The sequence below is a fragment of the Ursus maritimus genome, unplaced genomic scaffold (assembly GCF_017311325.1).
Source record: "Ursus maritimus isolate PB19 unplaced genomic scaffold, ASM1731132v1 scaffold_4, whole genome shotgun sequence".
In the NCBI taxonomy this organism is placed as follows: Eukaryota; Metazoa; Chordata; class Mammalia; order Carnivora; family Ursidae; genus Ursus; species Ursus maritimus.
Genome location: NW_024426552.1, coordinates 93,970,432 through 93,991,300, shown reverse-complemented (window position 1 = coordinate 93,991,300; position 20,869 = coordinate 93,970,432). Strand labels below are relative to the sequence as shown.

Genomic DNA, 20,869 nt, shown 5'->3' with positions numbered 1-20,869 from the left:
TGTAATGATGTAATAATATCTATAACATAATAGTATAATATAATAATGCATATTATAATATATAATAACATATTAATTAATATATAATATATTATAATATAATATATAAAATATATTAATTAATTAATATTAATATAATAATAAATATATTATAAATTAAATATATTAAATATTTATATATATATAAATATTAGATATAATCATTAAATTCTTTTGGGGGAAACTGCTTCTGAAGTATGTGTAATATTTCAAATTACATCAGATATTGGAGTACTTTTAATACTAACTGAAAGGAAGATATATCTGAAGTCTTTATTACAGAAAAAAATGGATTCATTCAACAAATATTTGCTAAGTGCCTACTAAATTGCAGGCATAATTCCAGGTGGTGGGCAAACAACAGTGAACAAAACTAAATCCTTACTCTCATGAACTTGACATAGGTAGGTAGAAAATAAACACATAAATATATATTAAAGGGTAATAAATGCAATGTGGTTGCAGGGGCAGTTCCACAAAATTCAGGGCTACTCAGCTGTTGCTCATTTACAAAGGGCTGCCAGGGCAGGGAATATTTGAATCAACCCTTATTCCGAGGAGAATGTGTGAGGGAGAAAATATATTGAAGAGATACTAAAGGTTCAATTTTGAACATGTTAAGTTAGTGATTACTGTTAGACATCCAAGTAGAGGTGTTGAGTAGGCAGTCTGAGTTGGAAAATTTCAGGGGTAGGAGATGAGAAAGAGATGTAAATTTGGGAACCATCCATGTAGAGATGGTCTTTAAAGCCAAGAGAGTAGATGAAATTACCCATCAAGAGTAAGTAAGTGGACTAGGGAAGAGAGTTAAGGACTAAGCCCTGGAGCACTCGAACATTCAGGGGTCTAGAATACAGAAAACCAACAAAGACTGAGAAGGGACAGCTAGCAAAGTAAAATGAAACCAAGAGAGAATCATGTCCTAGAGGAAGCCAAGTGAAGAGTCACAAAAGAGGAATACTGTATCAAATAATACTGATAGATTAAGATAAGAACTGAGAATTGGCCACTGTATTTAAGAATATGGATGCTACTGGTGACCTTGGTAGGAGCAGTTGCTGGATAGAGATCCAGTCCTGAATGGAGAGGGTTCAAGAGAGAATGGGAATTTAGCAATTCCACTCTGGGCACATATGCAAAAGAACTGAAAGTAGAAACCTGGACAGATATTCATACCCATGTTCAATGCAGCGTTATTCACAATAGTCAAAAGGTGGAAACAACCCAAGTGTCCACTGATGGATGAACAAAATGTGGAATATACATGCAATGGAATATTATTTAGCCTTGAAAAGGAAGGAAATTCTGACACATGGTACTGTACGGATGAAGCCCAAAGAGATTAAGTGAAATAAGCCAGGCACAAAAGGACAAATACCATAGCTTCCACTTGTATGAGGCACCTAGAATAGTCAAATTCATAGAGACAGAAAGTAGAATGAGAAAGTAAAATGATAGTTGCCAGGGGCTGACAGGAGAGGGGAATGCGAGTTATTGTTCAATTAGTACAGAGTTCCAGTTTTGTAAGATGGGAAGAGTTTTACAGATGGATGGTGGTGATGGCATCACAACCGTGTGAATGCATTTGACACCATTGAACTGTACTCTTAAAATGGCTAAAATGGTAACTTAAATTCTGGTGTATTTTGGCGTATTTTTTTTTTTTTAAGTTCATGAAATCAGCAACAATGAGAAGCTAGAGAACTGTCAGAACCCATTTTGGGGCTCTTTTTTTTTTTTCCCAATTTCATTTCAGAACTTCTAAGGAAAAAAACTAAACAAAACATTATTTGAGGGGGAAAAAAGATTTGCAATAAATGTCCTTGGCAGCCTTAAACACAGCAGTCAAAAACTAGAAACAACCCGTCATTCAATATGCCAATAAATAAATTGTAGTATATTATACAATAGAGTACTACTCATTAATTCAAATGAACAAACTACTAATAAATGTAATAACATGGGTGAATCTCCATGTGGAACAAAAGAAGCCTTACACAGAAAAATATATACCCTATCATTCCATTTACATAAAGTTCAAGAATAGGCGCCACTAAATGTATGGTGCTAAAAATGAGAACAATAGCTGGCTTTGTAGTAGAAATTAATTGTAAAAGGCACAAGGGAACTCTCAGGGGTATTCTATTATATTGATGGGGGTGTATAGATTTGTCAAAAGGCATCTAACTGTACATTTAAGGTCTCTCTATTTCATAGTTAGTACATTGTATCTCAGTAAAAAAAAAGAGAGAGAACAGAAAGAGAGACCATGAAGAAGTGTAGACAACTCTTCAGAAGTTTGACTAACAAGGGCCAGAGGGAGATGCGGTGCTCATGGAAGAACTTTTGTTGTCATTTTGGTTTGGAAAGTACTGCAGCATGTTTGTGTGCTGATAGGCATGATCCAAGAGAGTGAGGAAAGGAGGTAGGTGATATCCTTAAACTGGAATGAGAGGGTGAGATGCAGTGCATTGAATGGGGCGGGACATACACTTCCCCTTTAGCAATGGCAGAGAAGGAAAAGTATCTGGCTCCCAGAGCAGGTCTAGTTGGGAGAGGTGAGTGAGGCCATGTGAAAGTGATGTTCTAATATCTTTATAGTGCACATACCAGCAGAGCAGCTTTGTTCTCACACTGTCCACAAACCTTCCCTTTTATCTTGGGTTTTTCGCTTTCAGAAGGATTGGCCATCTTATAATTAAGTGTTGGTTTCACTGGCTCTGGAAGAAAAAAAAATGTCAGGTCAATCACATTAAAATATGATGTTCAGTTTTCTGACTGATAAAGTAATGAACTTCTGCACATTTCTGAATTCTCAAAGAGTACTTAAATATTAATTGCTCTGTAAGAATGGTGTGCAGCCAAGTCTACTCTTCCCAGTAACCCGTGGAGACCACAATCCCCCTCACAGTCCCCTGTGACCTCAGAGGCCACATACCTGCCCACACCCATTCTGCTAAAAACTCACTTGAATTGGATAAGTGAAATTACAGAATGTGAAAAACTATGCTCCTGATAGGCTCTCTATGGCACTCTGTCCCATCTCCAGATCAAACTAAATGAAGCTCATAGGGAACCACCTTCCTTAATAAATGTCACATAGAGCTCCAGAACTTTTTCTACCAAATTGTCTTATCCATTTAAATTAAAAGTACTTATCCTCTATAAAAATTTTATTTCTTTTGGAATTACCGTGACTTCAAAATTGATTCTTGGGTTTTGCTATTGTGAAATAATTTATTAAAATATAAAGCCGTTTTCAATATTCTTTTAGATTCCTCGAGTACAAGTTCAATATATAATTTCATACTGCTCCATTATCTTCCTGGTTAAAAGATTATATAAATAAAGTTACAGAACAGTACTATCGAAGTCCTCACTTTGGAAAATGCTATTATTATATTCATATTTTAAGTTGACATTTCTTAACATAAAATATGGCTGCCCCCCCAGCAAATAAGTAAAATGATTTTGAATATCAAAAGTCATATCAGAGTCATCACTTTGGGGTTTAGAATCTTTATACTGCACGAACAATTCTAGCACTTTAATTGTCTATGTAATTCAAATGAAAAAGAAAACAAGTTATGTCTTTAGGATCTAATAACACAGTGGTAAACTGTTTACCTTTTTTTTTTTTAAAGATTTTATTTATTCATTCGACAGAGATAGAGACAGCCAGTGAGAGAGGGAACACAAGCAGGGGGAGTGGGAGAGGAAGAAGCAGGCTCATAGCGGAGGAGCCTGATGTGGGGTTCGATCCCAGAATGCCGGGATCACGCCCTGAGCCGAAGGCAGACGCTTAACCGCTGTGCCACCCAGGCGCCCCGTAAACTGTTTACCTTGAAGTTGCTCTTTCAGTAATTTTAATTTCACTTTTCCAGCAGAGAGCTGTATTAATGAAATAGATATTTTTTTGTCAGGTATACATTCTCTTATTCAAAGAAAGTTTAAGTTATGAACAAAAATGATAGAGAGCTACAACGTTTCAGTGCATCTTGAGCAAAATAAACATTTTGAGAGAATAATATAAAATTAATAGAAAATCATGATTAAAGCATATATAGAGCCTTTAATTAAGAGAAAATATCAAAAAAAGAAAATAAATTTTGGAAATATCTAAACCACTTTTAAAAATATTCCATAAATTATGTTTTGAACAAAAATAATTATATATCATCATGAAATTATTTTAGGAAAGCACTAGTATTCAAATACTGTAAAGGCTCAGTAAGCCTTTTCTATCTCTGATCTTTCTGAAACACACAGTCTAATATTTGTGTAGACTAAATCTAAACTGAATTCTGACTGAGCCACTCTGCTTACATAACTGTAGAAGCCAATATTATCTTATTTGTCTAATTTGGAGAACCACATGTTTAAGCATCATAGATTTTACCTTCAATATATTAGCTGTGATCCCTGACTTTCCGAAGTTACAGCCAAAATATTGAGTAAATAAGCTTTGCTCTTAGGTGTTTCAAATAGTCACTTAAAATCCTTGGATCTTTAGATTTTAAGACATAAAATAGACTCACCAACTGTACATACTTGCCTTGGTCTTATTAAAACCAACATTCAAAGTACACAAACGAGCATGGAGGAATGGTGCACATTTATACAGACCCTGTCAATTCATGCCTAGTTTTCAATTTGCAATTTGCATGCTCAATTGCCCAATTTGTACATGAGAATATGAGAACAACAGTTGCCTCTATGTCGATGGCTGTACCAACCACAGTCATCTTTGAAAATTTAGGCATAATTATTCTCAGTGAATCTCGTGGTTTTGCTTCAAAAGGGCATTTTTTTTGTTCACATTCTTTAAGTAGCTGCTCAGATGCTATGTACCAAACACAGCAGAAAGAAAATAGGATTGAAATAATCAACTTTTATGTGAATCACACTTTTATTTTTAAACTAAAAATGTTATACAAGTTACAGATAATTTAATCTCATTTTTTTCATAATGAAATTATCCAATATTATTACCATAATGATACATCTGAATTGCAACATGATTGATGTGGTTATAGGCTACCTGGGCAGGATGGCTATGCCAAAGCAAATTGAACTCATTATTAGGGAAATTTTATAATTTGTTTTTATTATTGTGAATATTTTCCAGCTCTATAAATATGGCCAAATTTGCTTCAAATGATTCAAACTGCATAAAAATATTTCAGTGAACAAACAGCTACCTGCTATTTTTAGGCAGATAGAATTTCCTCCTAAGTCTTATTTTCATCTGTTTGAAAAAGTTGAGGGTCAGGTAGGGTCAGACCAGGGATATACACATAACACACACATCCATATGTATATACACATACATACATGTATATACACATAAGTGTCTATCCAAAACATCAGGAATTTGATATCCTGAAGCCTATGCCTTGTTAAGCCATTTATGCCTCCACCAGTGGGTGCTGAAGGGGTGTCATTAGGGGCCAGGGAAGCTTAGTGCCTGTACCATACCAACACGTCACCTGGACCATCGGAGTCAGACTACGCTGTCATCATCAGCCTCCTTGGCATTGACAAATGCCTCCAAACTCCCACCAATGACCTATTTGGCCATGCTGGGCCCACATTCCTCCCATGAGCCACCTTTTCAAATATTCTTATTCTTAATTAGCTACATAACCTTTGCCATTTTCTACTGCTTGTCCTTCTATCCTGGTTCCCTGCTAGTCCATAGAACCCTTGTTAAATAGTTATTTATCCTATGCCTGAAACCTTTCCTAGAAATACCTCTTGCAACGGTTCACATTAACTGGACCCACCTTTCCTCAGACAACCTTTTCCAGAGAACTCTCCAGAGGAACTAGCTCCATTTCTATTCCCTTGCACTCACCAGGAGAGAAGAAAAGTTTTCTCCCTGTTTGCTCCTCAGGGCTGCTTCCAGAATATTGTTCTGATCTCATCCTTCAGCAAAGATGCCTCTGCTGAAGGGCCTCACCATCCACTGACTGCCTTTATCAATATCCACGATCCTCTTCCACCTGAACTGTAGCAATCTGCTCAGTATTTCTCTCCATCACAGTTCTGGGTGATGATCATGGAGACTTCAATGTCCATGTTCACCTGACCCCCTGATGCTGAAAACCCTCCAACATGCAGACTACTATGAACATCTAAGTGCCTCTTCAGCCACCTGACCATTATGACCAAACCTTCAACCTAAGCTGTGATCTGAATGGCCACACCTTCAAAAGCCCAGACTCAGAGCTTCTCAGTGCTTACCAGGATCACCTTACCTCCTTCCTCTTAGACCTCTATCTCCATCTACCTACCATTGTGATGAAATAATCCTGACTGGGTCCCTTACAAATCCATGCTCCTATGGCTCCTCAGCAGTCTACTTATTCATTTCGAGCTCATCCTCAATCATGACTTCCACAGTGGCTACTTCAAACTTTCTCCATTTCAAAAGATTCAAATTCACCCCATTTCCCCCTCTTTATTGTGAGCAGATGATCCTGCCTTCAAATTTACTACGAACGTTGAGGCTTTCCCATCAAAATCTTTCCATGGCTTCCTGCGTTACAACTCTAAAATTTTACCTTTACTGCCACCTGTTTTCTCTTCCATCTTTCTTATCAGATACAGTGTCCTCCTTCCATTGGTCAAGGCCTTCTTAAGGAGCCATCTCTTCAAAGACTACACCCCAGCAACTGGTACCTCTCTCATTTGCATATCTTTCCTCCACTAGTGAGTCCATCCCTCAGCTACAAACTGGCTCACATGTTTCTGATTCTAATAAACAATATACAGTTGACTCTTGAACAATATGGGGGCTGGGGCACTGATTTGGGCCCCCAAAACTTAACTACTGATAGCCTACTGTTGACTAGAAGGCTTATGGATAACATAAATAGTTGGTTAACACATATTTTGTATGTTTTATGTATTATATGCTGTATTCCTACAATAAAGCTAGCTAGAGAAAAGAAAATGGTATTAAGAAAGTCATAAGGAAGAAAAAATAATTTATAGTACTGTACATACATTTATTGAAAAAAATCGCGTATTAAGTTGACCTGAACCATTCAAACCTGTGTCAACTGTAATAAAGTCTTTCCTTGATTCTGTTAAATCCTTAAGAGGTCACCCACCATTCTCATGGTCACTGCAACATTAGTCTTTACTCACTGCCACCCACCTTTCTTTTTGTAACCACTTGATATATATTTTTCCATCTAACATCAAATCAAATTCAGTGTTTTTAAAAAAATTCTCATTCGCCACAAACATTTAAATGTGATTTTCAGCCAATGTTACAATTGGTTTCACACATAAAATCTTAACATCGCTTAAAACTCTGTACACTAATAAGCAAGTATTGTTATGTATGTTTACAAATATGGTAACAGAAGCTCAGAGAAGTTAAGTGACTTGCCTAAAAGAGCTAATGAAATGAGTCAGGATTTAATCAATATAGACTTAAGACAGAGTTTCTTGACCTCGATACCATTGACATTTTAGGCCAAATAATTCTTTGGTGGGGAGGCTGTCCAGTGTGTTGCAGGACACATAGCAGCAGTCCTGGCCTGTAGCCACTATCTATCATTAACCAAAACCCAAAACCCTCTTGGCGGCAATAACTAAAAACGTCTCCAGACATTGCCAAATGTCTCCTGGGGGGCAAAACTAACCCCTGTTGGGAAACACTGGTCTAAAATCACAGTCAAAACACCCTTCTTTACCTTCATTTTCTATGAAATTACATTACTTTGATTCTACCATTCTTCCTCTTCTAAGGCTCCCCTTACTGGAGGGCTGGCAAATCACCTGAGAACCAGCTTGAAAGCCTGCATTCCCAAATCTTGGCCCTGACGCTTGACCTTGAGCAAGTGAACTTCTTTGATGTTAAATTACTTCATCTGTGGAATTGGAAAAATAGCAACTGCCTCTTAAGAGTGATATAAGCACTTACTGAGAAAAAAGGAAAAGCAGCTAAACTGTTGACTGGTATAAAATAGATAGTGATTATCAGTACTAAAGTTCTATTTTACCTCCATATTCCTTGAGCATATACCTGCCCTTTCTGAGCTTTATCCGTTATACCTTTCTTCTCCTTTTTATTAATTGTTAAGAAGCACATTTACTGTCTTGGCTTCAACTAACACATAAGAAGTCAAACAAAACTCTAAATCTTCAAAATTTGGTAGGTAGAACTTAAATGTCCTCACCAGGAAGAAAAAGAAAAGAAAGAAAAGAAAAGAAAAGAAAAGAAAAGAAAAGAAGGAAGAAAGGAGAGAGAGAGAGAGAAAAAGAAAGAAAGAAAAAGAAGAAAGAAAGAAAGAAAGAAAGAAAGAAAGAAAGAAAGAAAGAAAGAGGGAGGGAGGGAGGGAGGGAGAAGGGGAGGAGGAGGGAGAGGGAGGAAGGAAGGAGTAAATATGCGAGGTGGGATGTGTTAATTAACCCCATGTGTGAAATCTTTTCACAATGTATATATGTACATCAAATCGTCATGCTGTTTCATTTTAAAATATCTTAAAATTGTAATTGTCAATTACCTCAATAAAGCTGGGAAAATAAGGAGAGGAAGGGAGAAAGGAAGGAAGAAAGGAAAGGAGGGAAGGAGGAAGGAAAGGAGGAAGGAAAGAAGGAGGGTGGGAGGGATTTCTAAATCCCAATTTTTTTTCAGCTTCCTTCTTTATTCTTCCTCTTGTCAATCAGCCTGATATCAGTTATACATTTGATTTCCTCCTTTCCTTTCTCACTGTTTTTTTTTTGGTCCCATAATTTTCTTCATATTTCTTCTGCTACATTCTAATTCAGACTCTCATTTGACCTCTAGATTCTTTTACTAGTGTTCTAAATAGTTTCTCTGCCTCTATTCTAGTGGCCTCCAAAGTAGCATGTATGCATACCTGAGGGAGCTCAGGAAAAGACCAGGAAGTAGAAACGAAGTTTATGTCAGCTGTAAATAATGTCCATAATTTGTTTTACAACATACATGATATATTAGTACACTATCATGTATATAAATAAATTCTATTTATAAATAAATAAAAAGTTCATGTATAGAAAAGTCCATGATCAAAATACATTCTTTATTGATGTGGGACATGATGAAAATTGTTTCAATATCATTTGTTCTATCCTCTATTTATAAACTCCTAATGCACTGGATATTTAAACAAGATCAGCCACCACAAATCATCACCTTAATCTTGCTATCCTCCTGCTCAAAAGCTGTCAGGGAATTCCATTCCCACAGTCAAGACTCTGAACTCTGGTATTCTCTCCTGCCCTGGCTCACTTTCTACACCCACCTTCTAGAGCTTCCGAAACCCCATGCTTTCACATCTCACTCAATTATGAGGTTCGTGGGGCCTGGCACTACGATTTATTCATCATTTTTTCCTTACAAAGACATCTAGGAGACTCTCAACTATTTGTAGAACCAAAGTATTTTTTCCCAAACACAGATGGTTCGTACACTAAATGGTTATGACAAAAATGACATACTGACTTTTCCTAATCTCATATGTGCATTCTGTTTCACATTAGATGAGGATCTCCTTGAGAACAAGGATAATGCACTATGTGACAAAGGAGGCACTTAATATTGCTATTGAATAAATAAGTCAGTAATCAGTCAGCATTTTTAATATATTATATTTCAATTACATCTGAAACATGGAACACTATCTCAAAAGACCATGAGAAGTGGGAAGTGGATTATAAAAAGTTTAATCTAAAAATTAAAGAAACAGGGGCGCCTGGGTGGCACAGCGGTTAAGCGTCTGCCTTCGGCTCAGGGCGTGATCCCGGCATTCTGGGATCGAGCCCCACATCAGGCTCCTCCACTAAGAGCCTGCTTCTTCCTCTCCCACTCCCCCTGCTTGTGTTCGCTCTCTCGCTGGCTGTCTCTATCTCTGTCGAATAAATAAATAAAATCTTTAAAAAAAAAATTAAAGAAACATATCTCAGTAAGAGAATGACACTAAAGAGCAAAAGACTTTTTTGAAGACAAAAAGGTTAGAAGCACCAGGTAAGATGTTTAAGGATGTCAACTGGCCCAAAGGAAGTTTAATGATAGGTATATAAAAGAGAAAAAGCTATATAAGTTAAAACTTACAGAGTCGCGGATCTTGTACTAAACAATCCAGAAACAAACAGCTTTCCTTACATAAAATCACTCATCTGGTTTTAATCCTAAATATAATGTAATATTATATTTTATAATACATAGTAAAGATAAAGCAATTCTACAGCTGGGAAACCTGAAAGCAGTTTTCCTTGGGTATCTTCACACATGGAATCAATAGCATAATAATAATTATTATTCAAGCAAAACAAACACTATTAAATGCGATATAATAAAAAGGCAGAAAAAAGTCTGTCCTTCGTTACATCAAATAACTTAATTTTCACCTTAATATAAAACTACATACTTGTATTTCACATACTTGAAACCAGGACTAAACTGTATGAAAAAAATTCAGTTTAGAAAAATTCAACTCAAGGTGAATTTTAAAAATCATCTTGCAGATGAAAAATGAAATATATCTGAATTATGAAAGCTACAGATTAACCCATAAAAATTCATCAAAATCTAATAATATGCAGTTGTTAAAATAAGAGTAGGTTCTTAAGTATAGAAGGGAATACAAGATCTGAAAAATTAATTTATATCTCTTCACTGAGTAAATTCCCTGAGAGCCAAATGGTACTTTCTTACCTTAATAATATTTCCTTTATTTTGTGACATCATGTGTGATTGATTACCCAATTTTCCCACTTGTCCAGATTTCCAGTGATATCCACTTGACCTTCAATATATATAAACAGAAGACAAAATGTAATTACTAAATACATTTCTCCTTTTAATGAAAACAAATATATTTTGCATATTTCAAGAAATGAAATTCAGTCATTAACATGTAACAGACCACCGCAAAATGAAAATGAAATATCAATAATGCCATGATATCCTCAGCAATTCTAAAATATAACTCTACCCTATTTGGAACTTTTGAAAAGAAATGAATAAAAGTAAAGTGTCCAAACACAGATGAAGGATGTCATTTTTTAGACATTTATGATGATTAAAGAGAGCTTTACTGAGTTATAGGAAACTTTACAGATCGTCGTGCAGTTTTAAAAGCTAAGGGTCTACAAATGTAAAGAGGAAAAGGAAGCAAAACAATACCCAAAATATTTGGCAGATCTACTAACTGATGAATTCCATATTTAAAACTACAAATCAGCTCCCACATTGAAAGGTAACAGAGAGGACAAAGAAGGCAAACTGTTTAATTTCTAGTTTTCAAAGCACTTTTGAGTCTCACAAAATTTTTTGAAGTCAACAGGGCAGAGGTCCAATTCTCACTTAAAAAATGAGACAAAAACCTGCCCAAGGTCACACAGACAATAAATAATAAAGTCAAGGTCAGAACACTGGACTTCTATCTTCCTGACCAGTGAGTGGCAGGTTCTCTTTCTGGCTGTGACATTCACTATCTACGTGACCTTAGAAGAACACTTACCTCTTCTGAAAACTCAGTCAAGCTCTAGAACATTTAAAAAAAACATCTAGAAAAGGTTCCTCAGCTAATGAAAACCCAACTTTGGGGCTGATTTCAGGAACTCTGGTTCACAAATATTTCATGAGCCACTGAGAAGTGCAAATTAAGTTCATTGGATCATTAAAAGAAGAGCAGCAAAATATACAATATACTTTGTCACCTGGGATGACATACGCCATTGAGATCCTTGATTAAATCAATGCTCTGGTTAGAGAAGGTGTGTTTATGTGTCATGAATATTCTTCAAAGAATCAGACTTTAAAGATAAACACTACTAGAGCTATAGTAAACATCTGAATTTTCTTTAATGATTCAGAAGGTATTGCATGGATATTTGATAATATCACTTGGATATTTGATAAGACCAAACAAAAGCAAAATTAAAATACAAAAAGCCTGGTGATATTTAGCACCAGCCAAAGCACATGAGACATGAACTGTTATCCTCTGTAGGAGAAAGCTGTACATTTTTGAAGCCTATCTGAAAGACAATTTCTTCAATATCTACCAAAATGTAAACTGCATATACACTTTGACCTAAAATTTAACCTTTTGATACTCTTGCATATGTAAGCAAAAATATTACGTAGAAACATGTTCATGGTAGCACTTACAACTACAAAATAGAGAAAATTTAATAAAGATCTGAAAAATACACAAAGAAATATTATGTGGCCATTAAAAGAATGAGATCAATTGCATGCTTATATGGGAAGAGTGCTAAGATGTATTAAGTAAAAAAAATAGGGTGTGAATCATTTTATAGATAATTTCACTTGTAAAAACATAAAAGACATGAAATATACACAAACACACATTCATACACATAACATACATATACATAAGCTTATACAAAGATAAGATATTTGTGGGGAAAAAAACGTAATTGTTAAAAACAGAGCTACAAATGGGCTGGGAGTCAGCCTAGAGCTAAGAAGAAATAATTTCCATGATATAACTATTAGTTCTGTTTGACTTTTATCATCTACATTTATTATTTTTATAAAATGCCCAGTAAAATTAGTATAGATACAAAGCACAATATTCGAGAGTGCTCATCAATAAAATTTCAGCTAAAACACATTTGTCTAAAAATATTTTAAACATACTTGAGGGTGTGAATGGTTCTTATATATGAACATGTAAATTCCTGCCCCCGCAAAGTCTTTTCATAAGTAAAACGACCTTAAACACAAACACAATCTCCTAAGGATGGCAGCTTTATGAGAGCAAAGGCCAACTTCTGCATTGCTGTGCTAAACATCCCAGACTTTAATGGTTCAGAAGAGTCATGTAAGAAGAGAAATAAGAAAGTGTAAGATCAAATAAAGTTTAAAGGAGACAGAAATAATGGTAATTTTAAAAAGCAACATGCCTTAGATAAAGGACACAAATAGAAAAAGTAGGAGAAATTTAATACTATTTGTTCATCAGGAAAAGCCCGAAATTATTCATTCGGGGCAGATCTTTTTTGGAATGACATATTAATATATGAAATAGTTCTTTACCCAATTCAGTTTATTCCTCTCAAATTCCCTAAAAATGTCACCTACTCTCTTTCTTCCTTTTCTTTGCTCCGAGCTGATTGGAATTCCTGTAGCTTCTTTTCCATCTGTTTGTTCTCCAATTCTAACTGGATCTTCTCCATCCTCAGTTCCTGAGCATTCCTGAGTAAGAGTTAAACACAGAATGTTCATTTGTGGTAAACAAACAAAAAAAAACAAGGCAAAATAATTTTATATCATCTTTTGCCCTTAATTAAAATTATGAGTAGTAAGTAAGTGATGAAGTTTTCTAATTACTTCTTTTGCATTCTGTGAAATACGGTTTCTAAAGTTAGCATTACCTTCCATTAACATTCTCCTTAACGTATGTATCTCTTCAAATCTCAGATTTATGTTTTTCCTATTACAGTGCTAGAGGTTTCAAATCATAATTCACTTTCCATATGAACTCTGCCTTTACATATGCACAGGTATCTTAGAAAAAATATTTTCTAAGTTTCATACTATCTTTCCTCTAAGGAATTCAAGTAGTTTGAAGCATACTGTTAAAATAACTATTTTTTCTCTATAGACAGAATACACATTTTTGCTGACCTGATCATCTTAGAAACCTTCAATAAATTTCTACCTTTATGCTGTACAAGTACAATACAAGAAGAGAGAGAGAGCGAGCAGAGCCTGTTTGGGGCCTATTAGGGAGAAAGCACCTATTGAGGGTCTCAGTAGAGGAGCCATCAAAGGATTGAATGGGAACTGGGCCAACACTACCTAATGTTTCCTCGGAAGGAAGGCAATAAGAAAAGAACTTTTTTGAGGACAGAGAGGAGCCCTCTTATAGATTCTTGTGCAAGAGATTTTGATAATACTATCTGAAGCTCATCAAAATTTTAACACAAGCCAGTTGCTTCATTTTACAGTTCTGGTCTCTCGTCAGTATTAGTCACTGACTCTGTCCATAGGTCTACACCAACCTAGTTCTCTAGCTTTTACTATCATGAGTTTAAATCTCTTCCTTTATTACTACATTAGTGTTTGTCTACATTCAAGTTGTGTGCATACCCAAGGATTCGATGGCAAGGAATTGAAAAATAAAAATAATGGAGATCAGAAAAGGGAACTAATTTATAGAAGCGGTCGCCAAAGGGCAAGCAGGCCAGAGACACGTGCCCAAGTGGACACTATCCAGGGAGATATACGGAAAGTGAAAGGAGGCAAAGCCTGCCAGAGGGTTCAGAGAAGCTGGCAAAGATACTGAGGGGAGGCACTATTTCCATTATATCTGCCCCACAAGGAGTATTTTAGCCCCTAGCACAAACAGGCACTGTGATGACAGGACATGTGATAGTACATGATAGGGTAGGAGACCCAGTAGAGCTTCTAGTACAGACAGGAACAGCCAGGCCTGAAGGTAAGTGAAATATAGTCTAATGGTGCTGTCATTGCAGAAGTACGTGCAGGTACCTGAACACACAGAAAGGGCACACACTCAGCCGACGGGCCTGCAAGAGCAGATCCAGGGGGAAGAGAAGTCTGAGCTGAGCCCTAAGGGATGAAAGAATCTAGCCAGTCAAAGGGAAGCGGTGAGAGCAGTGAAAAGTATGGGCATAAGTGGACACGGGTGATGTGTGGGTCCAGGCATTATGTGCAGGATGGGAAAGGTGGGAAGAAATGGAACTGCTGAAGTGGAGAGTGACCAGTTCACAAAGAGCCATGTAGGCCATGATGAGGATTTGTATTCTATAAGCAATGAGACTCACCAAAGAATTTTAAAAGAATTGATCAGACTTGCATTTTATTCAGAAAGATCACTCTGACTCAGAATGGGAAATTAGAGGGTGCAAGGCTGAAAGGCAAGACAAGGCAACCAGTCGGGAGACTATTTCGGTAATCCTAATAATAGAGAGATGATGCTGGTTTGACTGGATAGAGACAGTGGAGAGAAAAATGGGAGCATTTGAGAAATCTAAGGAAAAAAAATTAACTGGACTTGGAGACTGACCAGAAGTAGGTGACTCACCAGGGAAGGGACAAGGAAGGAATCTAAGATAATCCTAGGTTTCTTACTTGGACAACCAGAAGGATAATGATGCCTAGATCACTTTGGGATGGGACGGGGACACAGTTCAGGACTGATACCTGAGCTGGTCTGCCTGCCCAAAGTCTCGATGGCCCACAATACTTTTCGCATGGCTTCCAGAGGAAGAGTTCAAGAGCACAAATGTGACTGTGTTACTCACTTGCTTAGAAAACTTTTAATGTTTCTGAAAACCCGACTGTGGGAGAGGAAAGGGCTGAGACTGAAAAAAAAGACTGTCTTACTGACCACAAGTGGTCAAGTTGATAGGATGCTATGGGTGTGAAACAAGACAAGGGTTCCTCTTGGAGATAGCTTCAGACACAGAGCCAGAGGGCAGGCAGGACCACTGAGGAAAACTAGGCTTGATCCTGCAGAGACCAGGTCAACCCAACAAATCCAAGGGCCAGAAACAACCTGCTGAAATGAGTTGGGGGCTGAGAAAGAGGAAGACAAAAACTGGAGAACACCAATACATCAGACAAGGTTAAGATAATCGTTAAGACAGTATCAAATGAAAATAGGGGGACAAGGGGAATAAGGAAAGGGGGACAAAGGGAACTCCAGAACAATTACCATAGAGTGGGTGTTCCTGTCCTAGCTTCTGTAGGTTATTGATCATGGGTGGATCAGGGAGACCTGCAGGCCATGGAACAGTGATCCCCCCCACCTCCAAAATAAATTCCAAACTCCTTAATGTAGCATACAAATTAATTTACTATCTATACAAAACCCTGTCCTTCTCTCCAACTTTCTTCTATAAATCTCTGTTCCATAAATCACTGGATGTGTCTGAATGTTCCCAAACTATGTGGTCTCTGTGCCTTTGCACAAGTTTCCCCCAGTAACTACCCAACTAACTGCATCATTCAGGTGAAGCTTGGAGACCTCCTCCTCCCTGACCCAGTAGTTTGGGCCATGTTCTTATAGCCCCCTGTGCTTTCTCATCACACCACGCTTCACACTATCTCATAAACGTGATTTTATCTATTTCTGTCTTCTACAAGCTACCTGAGAGCAAAGATTGTGTTTCCTTACTTTCATAGCCACCATTCCCCAGCACAGTGTGTAGAACATGTGCACTTAATAAATGTTTGGATAAATGGTTTACAGATATATAAACACAGACTGGAAATGTATGACCAAAATCAAAGTTTGTATGCCCCTTTTCTTTTGACACAAAAAGCAAAATTGGTAATAGTAGCAATTAGATAGCTCCCCTCCCACCAAAAATGGTAAAACAAATACAGCTGATCTTGAACAACAGGGGTTTGAACTGCATGGGTCCACTTATACACAAATTTTTTTTTTATAAATACAGTACAATATTGTCTTTTCCTTACGATTTTCTTAATAACATTTTTTCCCTCTAGCTTAGTTTATTGAAAGAATATGGTATATAATACATGTGACACATAAAATATGTGTTATTTGACTGTTTATGTTATCCATAAGGCTTCCGGTCAAGAGTAGGTTATTAGTAGTTAAGTTTTGGGGATGTCAAAACTTATACGTGGATTTCTGACTGTGGTAGGGGGTCAGTGCCCCTAATCCTCGTGTTGTTCAAGGGTCAACCATGCTGAGAATGCCATATATTTGTGTAACATTTTCCAGTTCACACATGCTCTTACACACAGTATCTCAAAAGTGAAGGAAGAATTAGGAAGACTCTGAAGACATTGAATAACCACAGGACTATTGATCTGATTCAGGGAACTCAAAACTAAAAGTCGACAGTCTATCCCTAACCCAAACCAGCTGGCCTTTATTGATACTTGAGAAAAAGGCTTGGGAATTTCCAGTGATTCTAGATGACCTCAAAGGGAAACAGTATATTGACACTTCCAGTACTCCTGCCATGTCATGAAATTCCCAGGATATGCAGAATTGCTTGGTTCTAGTTGAATTTCTTGTTGAACCAAATTTCAGTGTCTTTCAGTTTCTTCAGGGTGATTCCTTTTATTCTGAACAAGTGTCACAAACTATTTGTAACTTTGTTAGATTGCTTAAATAGTCAATGCAAAGTTTACTTAAAACTTTTCACCTCAATTTTGTGGCATAAATAATTTTAGTACTCATTTTAAAAACTATTATAGATTTATAATAGATAAAATACATCAAAGTAAAGAAAATGGAGATAAGAACTCACAAATTTAAGCTCAAGTCTAAACTGCCTCATATAAAAAGAATACTTTAAATTATAGCTTACAGAAATATTAGCAATTATTTCTATTTAAGTAATAAATAGCACTTACTTGTATTTCAGCTTTACAGAGTTTCCAGGTTTTCCCCATGGAAGAACTACAAAATCTTTGGTGTTCATGATCAGTCTTTTTTTTCCCACTGTTTTAATATTATATAAAAATCATTGTGATTTGCAAAAACTTCTGAAAAAGTAACAGTCAAAAGAATTATGTCAGAGTAAAGCAGGTAAATTACAAATTCAAAACTACATATAGTTCGGGCAAGTTTTAAAAATAAAAATCATTATAAGAGGAAAAGCTGAATGAAAGGTTAAACAATAAATATATATATGTTAAATATAAATTTTATAAATATTTATATACTAATAAAGTTATAAATAAAGCATATCTGATGAAACTAAAATTTTACCAATAATTATATAGCAAAAGACTATGGAAATAGTCAATTGAAAGTGAAGAATGCACTCATTAAGACAAACAGAGAACATAATCCGGCTCTTTCTATGGTAAAGAATATAAAAATAGATATCAGGTTTTGTTCCCATCCAAAAATAATATCCATGGCTAAATATAGGGAAAAGAAAAGAACTTTTGAGATACAATCCAAACTCTAAACCTTTTTTTGTCCAAATATAGTAATGTAAAATGAGAATTAAGGTATGTAATAGTTACCCAAAGGCATGTAATAGTTACCCAAAGGCATTCTAATATCCTCATTCATCAAAGAAAATTTTAATGATGCTTTGCCTAAGATCAGAAATTAGCATATTTAGAAATAATTTTTAACAAGAAATGGAACAAAAAAGATTTTCTGCCCAACTCCAAGTTAACCAGAAAATTAAATTATTCAGAACACACTATTTCCCGAGTATCCCAATTATTCATGGTTCTATAATTTACTCCGCAATGCTGAATTACTGAATCACATGCACAACTATTAGATTTTTATACCAATAAAAATTTCCAAATTCTGAATGCTCTTAAAGAAATATAAGAGGCATTACCATAGAGTCTATAGTCTTAAATGGCCAAACCATTTGATATTGTTGGTTTATATATGTGGTCTTATGTATTCACAACCCCCATAAATATTTACTAAGTCTCTGCTATATGCAAAGCACTGGGCTGAGAGGCATGAAGGAATCAAGGCCCAGGGAGATTTGTTTTCTGGCTCAAATGGCAAAGAGTCAAAAAGAGCCTATAAGACCTAAATATAAAAGCCATAAAACAGGGTAGAAATTATAAAGTCCATAAAACTAGATGTAATAATAATGTAAGAAGTGAGAGAAAGGAGAGAATTCGAGCTGGCTAGCATTGAAAGTGGGGTTTTGAGAAGAAAGGGGGCTTATATAAGAAGATATGGGGGGGGGCGCCAGGGTGGCCCTGTTGGTTAAGTGTCCAACTCTTGATTTCAGCTCATGTCATGATCTCAGCGTTGTGAGATGGAGCCCTACGATGGGCTCTGTGCTGGGCATGGAGTCTGCTTCAGATTCTTGCTCCCTTTTCCTCTCCCCCTCACTAAAAAATGAAGAAGAAGAAGAAGGAGGAGGAGGAGGGGGGAGGGGGAGGGGGAGAGGAAGGGGGAGAAGAAAGAAGAAAGAAGAAAGAAGAAAGAAGAAGGAAGAGGAAGAGGAAGAAGAAGAAGAGAAGGAGGAGGAGGAGGAGGAGGAGGAGGAGGAGGAGGAGAAGATGATATGGACTGGATGAACACTCCACACTATGAGAAAGAACAGCTTTTTGACTGGTTCCATTTGGTTGATGTGCAGGTTACATGGAGGGGAAAAAGTACGCATACACTTGGAAATATAGGCTGAGGGCCAATAATGAGTGGCTTGAAATGCAAAGTTAAGGCATTTGGAATTTATTCTCTAGCTAATGAGAGTCCCTGAAAGGTTTAGACAGAAGAACAGAAAATAATCTAGAAGCTTTGCTCAGAAACCTAAGGAGGGAAGGCATCAGAACGGGAGTAACCAAATGGAAGGCTATTGTAACATCAAAGTCTACATAATCAAATAAGCACTTCATCAGTTTTGTTCCTTTGGGACACTCTCTTGTAATTTCAATGATGCAACCACTGATCAAAACATTTTTAGAATGCTTCTTTTGATGGGCACCTGGGTGGCTCAGTTGGTTAAGCCTCTTCCTTCAGCTCAAGTCATGATCCCGGGGTCCTGGGATCAAGCCCCATGTCTGGCTCCCTGCTCAGTGGGGAGCCTGCTTCTCCCTCTCTCTGCAGCTCCTCCTGCTTGTGCTCTCTCTCAAATAAAAAAAAAATTTTTTTTAAAGAATGCCTCTTTTGAAACCATCTGTAGAGTCCATCATATACCCAACAAACACACAGATCTACTTTGCTGTGCCTCTCTTAAAACTAAAAATGATATTGTCCAACAAGAGCAATTACTTTGTTCATTCAAATCTAGTTTCAAGTTACTCTACCTCCGAAAAATCAAATCTAGCCTGAAAGGATAGATTTTTACTACCTTGGAGAAAATTCTGAAGGAATATATTCCCTGAAGATAATTCCAAAATGGAATTATACAAAATAATTTTATATTGTAAGCCATGTTGTGGATGTATCGTAGGACTAAGTGTATTTGTGCCTTCAATAAACAAACAATTAGCTACTCCTTTGGATTCCTTTATGGAGTCACAATGGTAAAAAAGACATAGTGTCTTCCTTCAAAGCACTCAAAATGAAAGAGAAAGCCACACAATGACAATACCATGGAACATTCCAACAGAAGGAAATACTTACGAGGGACATTTAACTCAGATTCTTTACTCAAGCACCAAGTCCTATCTCTCAAAGCTAAAATCAGTGTCAAAGAAAACCAAAGATACCACTGGAAATGAAGATTTGGTTTGCTTTGGGGAAGGGTGGATGCATCTTCTACCCCTTTGTAGGTAAAACCTCTGTCATACTTAAAGCTACCTTCAAAAAAAAAGCTCCAGGGATAATCCTACTCAAAAAGAGTCTGTATCTCTTTTTGATTATAACCTGGAAATCCAACTGCTAGACCCTAGTCTACTGTGGCTAAGTTTTTCATGTAAAGTTCCATACTGTTATCATTACCCAAAAAATTGAAAGTCATATGTGGATTTTTAACTGTGTGGGGGCTGCTGTGCCTAATTCCCCCATTGTTCAGGGGTCAACTGCATACGTACATACGCATAAAACTGAACTAATACACGAGGACTGAGATGAATTTAAAAAAAAGTATAAATTTCATTAGGATGAGATGATTCAGATTTATAGCTCTGCTGATAATGTGATTTAACCAAGAAATGGTCTTATTCGGGGGCACTTCACTTCACTGAATGCAATTAGTAAGGCTTCTTCTCAGTTAAATGTTTTATCAAGTCACACACATAAGCCAATTTTCTTGTATGAAGAAAAAAGGAAGATTATAATTGTGAGTCATGCTGTTCTGCCTGTTTCCTTTCGTAAAACCAAAAGAGAATTAGTCACCTTTCTTGGGACAGCAAGGATATAACAATGTCAGC

At 36.5% G+C, this 20,869-nt stretch overlaps 1 protein-coding gene across 1 annotated transcript in view; it reads right to left on the bottom strand.

The window, feature by feature from the left end:
- Nucleotides 1–17,484, bottom strand: part of ZBBX (zinc finger B-box domain containing) — a 119,848-nt gene extending 102,364 nt beyond the window's left edge. Inside the window, exons 1-5 of the mRNA XM_040621744.1 lie at nt 17,417–17,484; nt 13,136–13,249; nt 10,736–10,826; nt 3,882–3,930; nt 2,650–2,759 (exon numbers count right to left, since the gene is read on the bottom strand). Of these exons, the coding sequence (XP_040477678.1) occupies nt 2,650–2,759; nt 3,882–3,930; nt 10,736–10,826; nt 13,136–13,249; nt 17,417–17,484 (432 nt within the window). The remainder of the gene's footprint in view (nt 1–2,649; nt 2,760–3,881; nt 3,931–10,735; nt 10,827–13,135; nt 13,250–17,416) is intronic.
- Between the last annotated feature and the right edge of the window lie 3,385 nt (nt 17,485–20,869).